The 12030-nt window shown below is 37.3% G+C and overlaps 1 protein-coding gene across 2 annotated transcripts; it reads left to right on the plus strand.

The window, feature by feature from the left end:
• The first annotated feature begins 587 nt into the window (after nt 1–587).
• spopla (speckle type BTB/POZ protein like a) lies at nt 588–11121 on the plus strand. Of its 2 annotated transcripts, none has more exons than XM_085374010.1 (12): nt 588–960; nt 1926–2007; nt 4212–4329; nt 5240–5361; nt 5728–5879; nt 5982–6109; nt 7100–7277; nt 7878–7933; nt 8051–8173; nt 9226–9368; nt 9471–9524; nt 10060–11121. In XM_085374010.1, exons 3-12 carry the CDS (start codon nt 4252–4254, stop codon nt 10202–10204), a joined length of 1179 nt encoding a protein of 392 aa, XP_085230136.1. In that variant the 5' UTR covers nt 588–960; nt 1926–2007; nt 4212–4251; the 3' UTR covers nt 10205–11121. The 2 variants fall into 2 exon arrangements, with proteins under 2 accessions (XP_085230136.1, XP_085230137.1); XM_085374011.1 differs by having other exon boundaries at nt 588–753.
• The last annotated feature ends 909 nt before the right edge of the window (nt 11122–12030 follow it).

Below are 12030 nucleotides of genomic sequence, written 5' to 3' on the forward strand. Positions count from 1 at the left end.
ATGAAATAACCCTAAAAAGATGTGAGAACCTGTAGGTAAATGTATAAATATATGAGTGCACAATCCTTTCCCAAAGTTACCAAGTCAAGTCAATTGATTCATATGTAAAAAAAAATTTAAACAACACTTGCTGGCTAATAGGGTTTTACAGGCACACACACTTGTAATCCAGGTCTCAAGAACCCAATTACAAACATGGAACTTACAAGTTACTTGATCTAAAATAAGTATTATAAGTCCACGTGGATGCTGATGAGGTACTATACTATCCAGTGTCTCAAAATGGCAAAGATTCACACTTATGTGTGTGTGTATTTGTGTATGTTTGTAATCCTATTGCCTGAATAGCCTAATCAATAGGTCTATCTAGTCTCCAGAGTAACCACTGCTATTTTCAGTTTTTAAGATCAAAGTTTAGCTGAAAGGGGAACATTATCATTATTATTATTATTATTATTATTAGCAGTAGTAGTAGTATTATTATTAGTATTATTATAGTTGAGATGGAGGAAGACATGATCAGTTTGTGGACATTATCCAAATTTCGCGCCTGCGCAGTAGCTATATTTTCTAGCCATTCAAGCTACCCCAGCCAGCTAGACAAATGTAAGCTAGCAGAGATATAAATTAGACAAAGAAACCTTGTAAAGAGACTGAATGAAAAAGAGTTCAAAGTGACGGACCGTGAAAGGAGCAGGTGTAATACAAAGCTTTATGCGTTATTCGATATATGTGGGAGTATGAAATTGAGAGGTACGCAGTCACCACGTCTTTTTAAACTTTTTTGCCAGCAGCCAGTGTAGAGATTAGCTAGCTAGCCGCTAGTTAGCCGATGTTGTTTTCCCACCAGCAGGCTGAACCAAAGCGCTTCGTTAGGTAGCATCCTGTCTCAGCGAAGGCCCTTTTGTTTCACGCCGGCTAATGCGGGGTCTAAACAACACGGCACGGAATCAACTTGAGGTATCTTTAGTTATTTTGTGTCGCAGATGAGAAGTAATACAACTGATCTAAGTGTGCTGGGAAACATGCGAACAGATTTATTGCTAACATGTTGTGTGCTAGCTGATGACTATTCGCCGTATTTGCGGTCTGCTAAAGTGAAGTTAAGCTTGCTAATGAAAAGGTTAGCTACATACATATTGAACATAAAATCGATAAATATCTAAAATATGATGCTTCCCCTTTTATTACTGTTCTTATTTGAGCAAGTTTGTTGTTAAATGACGACATATGGTGAAGCGGCGTAAATGATGGTCTGGAAATTTGTATTGATACTTTAGCTAACATTGAGCTGTTGCTTTATTTGCTATTTATTTTTTTAATGTTTTTCATACTAACTTACTGTTAGTCACACTTGTTTACATCTGGAAAACCGTATTGGGTAATGTAAGTTGTGAGGCTCAATACAACTCCTGCGGTGTAACTTTTAGCTAATGCAATCCAGCTAGTTGAATGTTAGTCCGCATAGCATCATCTGTGTTGTGTTACAGGCGAGGTAGCACAACTCCAGCTAATGTGTTGGCCAAAGAAAGTTGCAGGTGAATCTTAAGTTTAACACACAGACCTATCAGCCGAGCAGCCACCTAAAGGATGTGGCGAGCGATAAATTGTCCTAAATTATCGTTAACGTTTAGCAAAATACTACAAACCTAAATTACTCATCCGGATAACCAGTATGTTGTCGTGAGTGCTGCACTCAGTTTTTAATAACGTGGCATTCACGACTGATTTTTATTTATTTATTTAAGCAATCACTTTCCTGTGGTTCAATTTGACTTTTTGGGGGGGATAAATGTGACGGGTTTGTTATGAGCATTTTCTTCATTTCTAGATGCTTCTGTAGCATGGGGGCTCTGCAGTTACTACTAGATAGGTTGAACAGCTCTATATTCAAGGCCTAATATTTGTTTCCTTTTTTTTTCTAGTATGTAACATCAGGATAAGGTCATGAAGGATCCAGTGATAACCTAAAAACATCCATCTGTGTACATTTCAACCATTCAAGAGGTGATTATAAGGAGTTGGTTCTTGCTCTTTAGGGCACTAGGCTCAGATGTGTGCAGACTTGATTGTGTAGATTCAGTTTGACTACTCAAAGCACTGATACAAGGCTTTATACTGGAAACCGCACATACACATTAGCATGAGTGAGCGCTATAGCTTGCAAATTATATCACAATATTTCTAGGAAATTTGCCATAGCGATAATTCTGACATTACAGAGAAGGTAAAAAAATACTGAAAGATGTTTAAATGATGCTTGCAGGCAGCAGCATTTATAAGTGCAAGTAAATGATGAGCATTTTCCATTCTGCTTTTCCAGTGAGCTACTGTCACTGATGACATACTTCCTAATTTAAAACAATGCAGCGTTTATAGTGCAATAGTAGTGACAGTATGATTTAGCTGTAAGCAAACAAGTTGCTCGGTAGTGTTTTTCCTGAAAATTTTAACAATAACTACAGTGACATAAACTCATAGCTGTACAATACTGTACAGAATAAAGGAGAAAATCTTCCACCTAGGATGTTGCATCTTGGGTCCAGCTTTTATTTATTTCTTTATTACATGGTTCCACCATGTAAGCGTGTCAGTGATTTCCATCCACCGTTTGCCCTTGCTGTCATATGGAGCGCAAGCAGAAAGTCTTCCTGTGATGCTTGGTGGAGTCATTTGTTTTCTTTTGAGTCGGAAATCGTCAGCGCCTGCTGTCTCGTCCTTCTTAGCCTGGTTGTACTTGCAGTGTGTTTTTTTTTTTTTTTTGTTTTGTTTTTTTTTTATCTCAGAAGGTAAAATATGTTTGCTATTTCCACCTGTAGCAGGAACAGTTTTCTTGGAAATTTTTAAAAGTTCTGTTCTTATTTGGAAATTGTGGAAGTAGCTCCATTTTTTAGGTACCAAAGTAACAGAGTAGGGAGTGTAAATGTATAGCATTGATATAGCAATCATATCACGATATATTTTTATAGAGACATAGAAAGAAGTCTCATCGGAGTCTACAATAATCCAAAACAGTTTCAGTCATACTGTGTCTACAGCAAATTCACTGACCGCTGGTTTTTATTTAACGAAATGTTTTCTTTAGGTGATAAAACTACATAATGTATGATCGTGTGCTATGGTTAAGCAAAGTCATAACACACACAGAGGAGTACAAGAACATTTTTAGGTAAAACATTTATGCATTTAAGATTAAGTTTACATTATTAGTATAATGTATTATAAAACATGGAAATGGCGACATCAGCTTGCCCTTTGACACTGGATATTGTCTCAGAATTGGAACACTTTTGGGCTCAAATTAAATATTGGAAATTAAAGAAATTTTACTTAATTTTTTTATGTAGCACATGGTAGGAGGGAGGTACAAAAGATGATTAATGCTAGGGATGTTTGCCAATTGTCTAAAAACATGACCAGTTTCATCATTTTTAATAGAAATTTACTCCAAGAAAGTGTGATAAGGATCACAGGGCTTTAGAGACTTTTGAACTTACTGCAAGAAAATATGAACTTAAATGATCTTACGTTAGGAGAAAAATAAAAATAAAACTGTGTGATCCAGCTCTGATAAATATGAGCAGTTATATGTAGGTTTTGGTATATTGCTGTCATAAACATGCACTGAATAAGTGAAATAAAAATGGCATTTGTATCTTGCCATTGTTATAAAAATAGTATGGAGCACTTGATTTTTTTTTTTAAATTTTATTTTATTTTTTTCAGAAATTTGTGGAGAGGCATGTCTTGTAGGTGTCCAAACATTAGACATACAGTTCGGACGAACTATAAATCCTGCTTCAATTCCTGTTCTGAACAGCCAACATTGTTTTGACCCTTTTTTTGCCAGCCACAACTGCTGAAAGATAACCTTTTGATTTATTTAGTTATGTAATATTGGCTGTTTTCATTGAAGCTTTTCTTTTTTTTCTTGCTGTAATCATATTTGTAATAAATCACGCTGACTATAGCTTTACTCAAACTTTGGAGATGTGCTTTTAGGGTGACTGGCGACTGGCTGTCAAGTTATGGTACTTTTTACATAAAGGAAAAGTACAGAGAATACAGTTAACTGTACATGAGGATGGTTTCATTTTCATTTTGTTTACTCATGTTTCAAATGTGTTTCCAGGCTGATTCATGAAAGCTAAACTTTATGCTGTTTAATTCTCGAGAAATACTCGTTGTTTATTGTTTTCTTGTAATGTTAGTGCTTTAAGGACGCAAGTGAGTGGTACCACAGAGCCAGCGATGTCACGGGTTCCCACTCCTCCTCCTCCTGGGGAGATGTCAAGTGGACCTGTGGCAGAGAGCTGGTGTTACACACAGGTATGGTCACAACAGTACTCTTTTTGTTCTTTTCTGCACCTATTAATGATAGAACTATTTTTATTTTTTATATAATTGTATTTAAAGTGGCAATCTCATACACATGTAATTACTGGTAGTAATGAAAAATAAAGGTAAATATAATACTACAGGTCACCAAATTCTGGGGGCAATAAAGAAAAATATTGACTCCCCCCCCCCCCCCCCCCCCCCCCCCCCCCCCCTTCCTAAATGCTGCACATAGCTGAGTCTGAATAGCAGGGCTGTAGCCTGACACCTGCAGCTCCTCATCTAACTGGCTACACCCACTTTTTGCATTTGATAATAAAAGTCAATTCATCTCTTGCACACAGTGTGAAGCTGTAGCAGTAAGAACGGCTTATTTTACATTTGGGGTAACTTAATACAGCGTTTTACTCCCAAGTATGTTGTCAGAGACACAGTATTTCTAATATTATAAACATATGCATATAAATATTTTGGTACTTTAATAAGCAAATTGCAGAGTAAATCATTATCAGGTTATCTCATTATAAATAGGCAGTGACCCTACAGGCATTAGAAAAATGAAAGCTTCTTGGTTGCCACTTTAAATGCAGATTTTTTTTTAATGTTAGTTTTAAAATCATATTTTCCTGTATTTTATTCTCCTAAGAATATTATTACTGAGGTCGGGGGTGGCACAGCTGTTAAATATCAACAGTAATCCAGCATACAAAAGATTACACCATACAACAGCAGCTAAATTGAATTTGGTCTTCATTAATGTTACAATTTTACATCTTTTGGGATTTTTTTTTTCTCTCTCCCCATAGTGACACTTTCCAAGTGATCAGAATTTACTGTGGGAGTATGTTAAGTTTCACATTAGGGGTCTGATGGGTCTGTATGTGTCTTATTCTTGTTCAAGGTCAAAGTTGTGAAGTTTTCCTACATGTGGACCATAAACAACTTTAGCTTTTGCAGAGAGGAAATGGGAGAAGTGTTGAAGAGCTCAACTTTCTCTTCTGGCCCTAATGACAAAATGAAATGGTTAGTACTCAAGATAAACCTTTTACTGCTGCTAGATGTTTGTTGTTTTTTCTTCTTCCCTTTAGTTTCTGTGGCCATGAAAATCACTGATGTGTTGAATAGCTTTTAGAGTTTTGGAAATGTAAACATGGTTTAGCTTTTTACTATTTATATCAAATTTTTTGCCTGATTGAGTTCCTAGAATTTTCTAGAACAAACCAGCATGTCAATAAAAAGTATATTTGTTTTCAGTATGTGAACTCTGCACATAGGTGATAATTACACACAGCTGCTCAGAAACATGAAAATTGCGCCTAAGGGCACGTCGCAGTACTGTTTTAAGTTTGTATGATAACTGACGTGCAGTGTTATCTGTTCGCTTGGCAGGTGTCTGCGAGTCAATCCAAAGGGACTTGATGATGAAAGCAAAGATTATTTGTCATTGTATTTACTTCTTGTTAGCTGTCCAAAAAGTGAAGTCAGAGCAAAGTTCAAATTTTCTTTGTTGAATGCTAAACGAGAGGAGACAAAAGCAATGGGTGAGTGCAGGATTTTGAGTGTTTTTTGGGTTCCTTTTCATTCCCTATTTGTAAAAGCTATAACAAGACTGCAATTTTGTTTTTTTTTCCTCTTGGTTGCAGAAAGCCAAAGAGCATATAGATTTGTCCAAGGCAAAGACTGGGGCTTCAAAAAATTTATACGGAGAGATTTCCTCCTTGATGAAGCCAATGGACTTTTACCAGATGACAAGCTCACCCTGTTCTGTGAGGTAATCTTTCCTTTTATTCTTCAAATTAAAGTGCTACCATTTTGTCTTTTTTGGTCATTATATTTAGCAACATTACAAATGACATGAACCACAATTTCTCTACTCGATTGCAGTCAAAAGTTCTATCGATTGTAAAAATTGTAAGCGATTAAATTCATATTGGGTTCTTTCCACTAACATTTGGCTAGTGGAAAGAACCTGGTTGTCTTCTCTTTTTTTTTTTTTATTCTTTTTTTTTTTTGTACCAGTTGTTGTGTTATATATGGCTTTATAAAGTATTCATTTGTTATGTTAAATTTTAAATGAAGTCTTCAACATTAGACCACTCTTATATGAACTTAATTACACCCATGTTGCGACCTTTTAATGGATTAGAGCTCTTGACATGACCACATTACACCTGAGTGCATGCTGTGGTGCAACTTATTGTTAGGATTTGCTTCAAATGACATTGAACTGTTGGCAAAAGAAATGCTTCCCCCATCACACATCATTTGTGTTGGATCTTGTTTTCTGAAATAATTGAATTTGGTGTGTCAAGAAGAATGAACATCTACTGAAATCTTCTTTCAAGGGACAAGTTAAGTGAGGTGGCAGTGAATTTTCATGTACGTGCAATTGAGTTAGTATTGCTAGGATTACAATTTGCCAGCCGGCGTTTCCAGAAGGATTAAACAGTTTCAGAGAAATTGCCACTTTGATAAATAAATTGCATTCAAATTAAAGACAAACTGTCTCTTCCCATCAATTAGGGATGTCAGCAAAGTTAATTAATTTTGGATTTAAGTGGTTGTATGTTTTCAAGCATTTTGCCATCCTAATTGTAGGTTCCCTAGTCTGGATAATACACACTAAAAAGAAAGAAATCAAACACATATTGGCTGCTAAATGTTTGCTACATATTTGCTGCTGGATTTGTTAGCATGTTTTGACTTGATACAACAGCTTTAGTTTGTTTGTTTTTTGTTTTTTTTTCTCTCTGCTATACAGGTTAGTGTTGTCCAGGATTCTGTTAACATTTCAGGCCAGTCTAACATGAACATGCTGAAGGTACCAGAGTGTCAGCTGTCTGATGACCTCGGGAACCTGTGGGAGTGTTCACGCTTCACAGACTGCAGCCTCTATGTGGGAGGGCAGGAGTTCAAAGCCCACAAATCCATCCTTGCAGGTAAGACCTCCCTGGCCTCCACAACTTAAGTTTGTAACAACTCAGAGAAAAGCCCTCAAAATGGGCCAAGACAGACACATCTGTGCCGCCTCTGAACAGCTTCTGTGGAGAGCTATAAGTACCTCGAAAGACTACGAGCAGTCTGTGTTCATGGCTTGATTTGTAGCGGCCTACTTCTGCAGTGGGTGCTAATCCACACCACTACCCCTGCTTGGCCCTGCTTGACCCAGATGACTGTAAGATTCAGGAGATTGAGAGGCTGGCTCTGCTCCCTAGTTCATCTTCATTAGACATGGTGGAAGCCTCAGTGCTCAAAGAGGAAGTGCTAACAAAGTGGCAGCAATATAAATTTTGCAGCATTTTATTTTAATAGTATAGATATTTGTGGACTTTTTACATCTGTCTTCTAAGATCTTAGTAATTTATGTGCTGTTTCCTTATGTGACATTGATGCTTATATGCCTGGATGAATTAAGACATTTTTATTTGCTTTGCTAATGTGCTCAATATTGTTGACGAGTCATTGGTAAATGTCAAAAGTGTATATTTTTTAATATATATTTTTATGCATTTTTTTTTTTTTTTTTTTTTTTTTTGCAGCGAGGTCACCAGTTTTTAATGCTATGTTTGAACATGAAATGGAGGAGAGTAAAAAGGTAGGAGTAAAACTTTAATTGTCACATCCTCAGCAAATCCTTTCAGTACTGTTATTGCTTTTGTGTATATATACATACTAGGTTCTGTGCACTAAAGAAAGCCGTCTAAATTTGCAGAACCGTGTTGACATCAGTGATGTGGATCCTGATGTCTTTAAGGAAATGATGGGCTTCATCTATACAGGCAAAGCGCCAAATTTGGAGAAAATGGCAGACAATTTGCTGGCAGCTGCAGATAAAGTAAGTGCCCAGTGAGATTATGCTTTTATTTGACCAGACATCTACTGCCAGTTTCTCTTGTAAAAGTAGAAAATTAACCTTATAGTCTTATGGTCTTGCTTTGTATTGTATTCAGTTACTAACTCACTAGTAACTTAAAGAGTGAAACTGTAAAGCTGAAATGGTAATTGTATGCAGTATTGTCATGGACAGTAGTGTACCTTGTGAGCGTTTGTAGCCTCCAGCTGTTCAGTGAATGGAATATGCAACACTATATGTAAGTCAATGAGGCTTAAGGGCTAATGCGGTCAGTTCTGTAATTATGTAGCTGTTAGCCGTCGTAGTCTGTATTTTTTACCTTTATTTATTTATGTATTTATGGGGGGGGATGTGCTCATCCACAGTGTGTGCTTCCAAACACATACTTGTAGGCAGCTTTTCAAACTTTAAAGGGCTGATTTAACTAAGGTTGCTGATATGGTGATGTGGTTTCTCTTCTGTGTTGAGACTGATTTGTCTAATATTTTCGTCTAGGGCTGTTATTGTGTAGCTGGAAAAGGATAAACTGTTAGAAGAATCAAAACTGTACTGAGTGAGCTTTCTGTCATTCCCGTAAACATCCGTTCTCAACATGTTTAATGGTTCCTTTATTGTAATCACCTCTAATGGTAAAGCATCTCCAAGTATGAGGACATAGAGTTTTTGCACACTTGTACTGTAAACACAACACAAATTTCTTCATTCTCCCTTACATAACTCATAAGTTTAAACTGGATGTAAACTGCAACTCTACTGGTCGACAGAGGCATAGAACTGCAAGGTAGTGCTTTTAGTTTTCTTTAAAATGCTTATTAGAGAGCCTTCTGCTTCAGCATTTTGGATCCTCGTCATTTTTTCTCCATTTCTATTAGGATTGCTGAGTCATCCATTCCAGTAAATGATTGCATCCGTAGCCTTAATGTGCATTTGCACTAACTGTGATAAAACCGTAAGTCACCGGCATTTATTTAACGTGTAGACTATAATCGCTGCTCTCTGTGTTCCCCCCCCTCGTTCCATCACCTCCACCCCAGTATGCTCTTGAGCGTTTAAAGGTTATGTGTGAAGAGGCCTTGTGCAACAGCCTTTCAGTGGAGAATGTGGCCGACACCCTCATCCTGGCTGACTTGCACAGTGCCGAGCAGCTCAAAGCACAAGCCATAGATTTTATCAACAGGTAAGTATTGCAAAAAAGAAAAAAAAAACTCCAGTGATAAATTCCTGCTGCCATTTCTGTTTACCAGCCCTGAATGCTTACCTTTTTATCTCCTTGCCATAGGTGCAGTGTCCTGAGACAGCTGGGCTGTAAAGATGGAAAGAACTGGAATAGCAAGTATGTAATTAGCTGATATATGTGACACAAGATTAATACCACACTCTTATCTCTTTCCCCAACCAGATGCATTAGAATTCATTGTTTTAGCCCAGGTAGACAGAGTGCTATTTGCCTTTTCAGTTTGAAGCTCCATATCTTTGTATCCAAGTTATTAATAGACTCATTCCTGGATAAACCCTGGAAATGGAATATTTGTAGAATTTTAAAAAGAATGCAGGTGGTTGCCGTGGGAAGATTTTTTTTTCTTACTTCTCTTCCAGATGATGTAGTGCAGTGTTACAGGACACCTTGAAATATTAAGCTTATTTCTCTCTGTTGTATTCACAGCGCGACGCATTCCACCGCTCTATTAATTTTAGTTTATGCATGTGTGCGGAAAGCACTAATGGCCCTTTTTCAAGTTTAGCATACAACTCACAAATCAAATCCCACTTATTTGCTTTGTCATTACAATCTCATTTATGTTTATTGGTTTTTAATGTGCAGATTATCATGTCTGAGTATCTGACTTCATTTTTGCATGTGCTTACAGTCATGCTACAGATATAATGGAGACTGCAGGCTGGAAGTCAATGATCCAGTCCCATCCTCACTTGGTAGCCGAAGCCTTTCGTGCCCTGGCTTCAGCACAGTGCCCACCCTTCGGTCTTCCCAGGAAGCGCCTAAAACAGTCTTGACTGCCCGACTGTGTCCCAGGACTTTACTGGAGGTGTGAAGCATGGGTTTACAAAAAAGAAGGACTAGCAAGGATACCACTCTTTATTTCCACCAAAACTGAACACACTTGAATAAAGAAGAGTGGGGCTTTCTGGCCAGGGATGTGGGGGAGGCTGGCACGTGGAAGACTGACATCAATTGACTGGGGGGAGGAAAAAAAAAATTGGTTCACTCGGTGTTGCTTGCTTGCTTTGCTGCCCGAACTGAATTCTGTTCAGACTGGGTAGCAAGTCAAGCTCTCTGCTACAGTTTTATTTTTCCTGTAATTTTCAAAATGGCCTTAATATATCTGCCATTGCTCTGGAGCTGCTCTGGAGTACTTTGTCTATTTTACTCTGTGCCTGCCTTGTCACAAAGACCAGGCCTCCTCCAGGTTGCACTAGTTCCCATGAATAGTCATTTTGATATGGAGTTCTATAGGAACGTAACAAAGGTTTAACTAAATGGGAAATATTATATATTTGTAATGTTTAGCCCGTTTTGTGACTAGACATTAAAAAGCATGAACACTTTCAGTGCAAGGTCAGTTCTTTACACTTTTTAAAAGATGTGTATGCCCCATATTGATGGCACCATTTCTATGTAAATGACAGTTGAACCATCTTCAAAAGACCAATGTACAAGAAAGTGTGTCCTATTGCATATTTGTGGGGGGGAAATAGTGATCTGCCATTATGAAGACAGTGTCGATCCTTGTGAAACATGTAAGACAAAAGTGTCTGTACTTTGGCCCTAATATATTAAAACATTGGAAGTATATGGACATATTTACTCAGTCTCCCATTTGAATGACTTTTTCCAGATCATACGTCTGTGAACTGTTATAGATTCAATTTTGAGAATTTGTTTCTTTAGTATTGCCAACATGCAAATATTATATATTCTCAATATATTGTGGTTAACTAAAAGTGGAGAGACTAATGCATGGTCATGTTATTGTCAAAAGAAAGTGTCCAAGTACCAATTTTGTTTTAACCATTTTTTTTCTGCAATTATCTGACATATTTGTGCAGAATAAAATTAATTGAGTATGTGCAAAATCTTCCTCTAACATGCTTGGATATCTGTAGGATGCTGAGCATCACTTCTACTGGCAATGTTGTTCTGTGTTTGAATGAGGGGTTGTCATTTTTTATTCGGTCCGTCTTGTATGTTGTGGCGTGACAGACACTTCAGAGGATTTTGTAAATTACGAGTAGCATCATTTTTACATGATATTACTCATCATTCAGCGTCATGTTGAGATGTTGAAATGTTGGAAGCAAAAAAAAGAAAAAAACAAAAAGATGAAGTTGTTGTCTGCAAGAATGCCTGCATTAACCCATTAAAACATTTTCCAGCAGTCTGAAGTGGCCTAGGGTTTTTTTTTTTTGTTTGTTTGTTTGTTTTTTAATATGTTTTTAACTGGAGAATGTTGAGCTCATGAAGAGATTTCAGTCTAAGGAAGGATGGTTATTATCCACACCGTTTCTTTTAATGGTTGTACTAATGGGTGCAGGTATCAGGCTGGGGTGATTTTTTTTTTTTTTTTTTTTTTTCTTTTTGAGGGGTTCTCGTTTGGAAAAAAATAATAATTAGACAACAACACCACTGTGATAATCAAAAGAAAATGTGCTTTAACTGCATTAGCATAGTGCCATGTTAAATGTTGAACCTTTGTTCAGCACATAAAAGACGTGCTTCCCCCCCCCCCCCCCCCCCCCCCCCCCCATTTTATGTGTGAATGCTTGGCACAAGCCCTAATTAAAGTGAATGTGAGGCCGCTCTTTTCTGCTGGAAGAGAAGT

This window comes from Diplotaxodon limnothrissa, linkage group LG16 (genome assembly GCF_057381915.1).
Source record: "Diplotaxodon limnothrissa isolate DT_005_m linkage group LG16, D_limnothrissa_male_GT1.1, whole genome shotgun sequence".
NCBI classification, from domain to species: Eukaryota; Metazoa; Chordata; class Actinopteri; order Cichliformes; family Cichlidae; genus Diplotaxodon; species Diplotaxodon limnothrissa.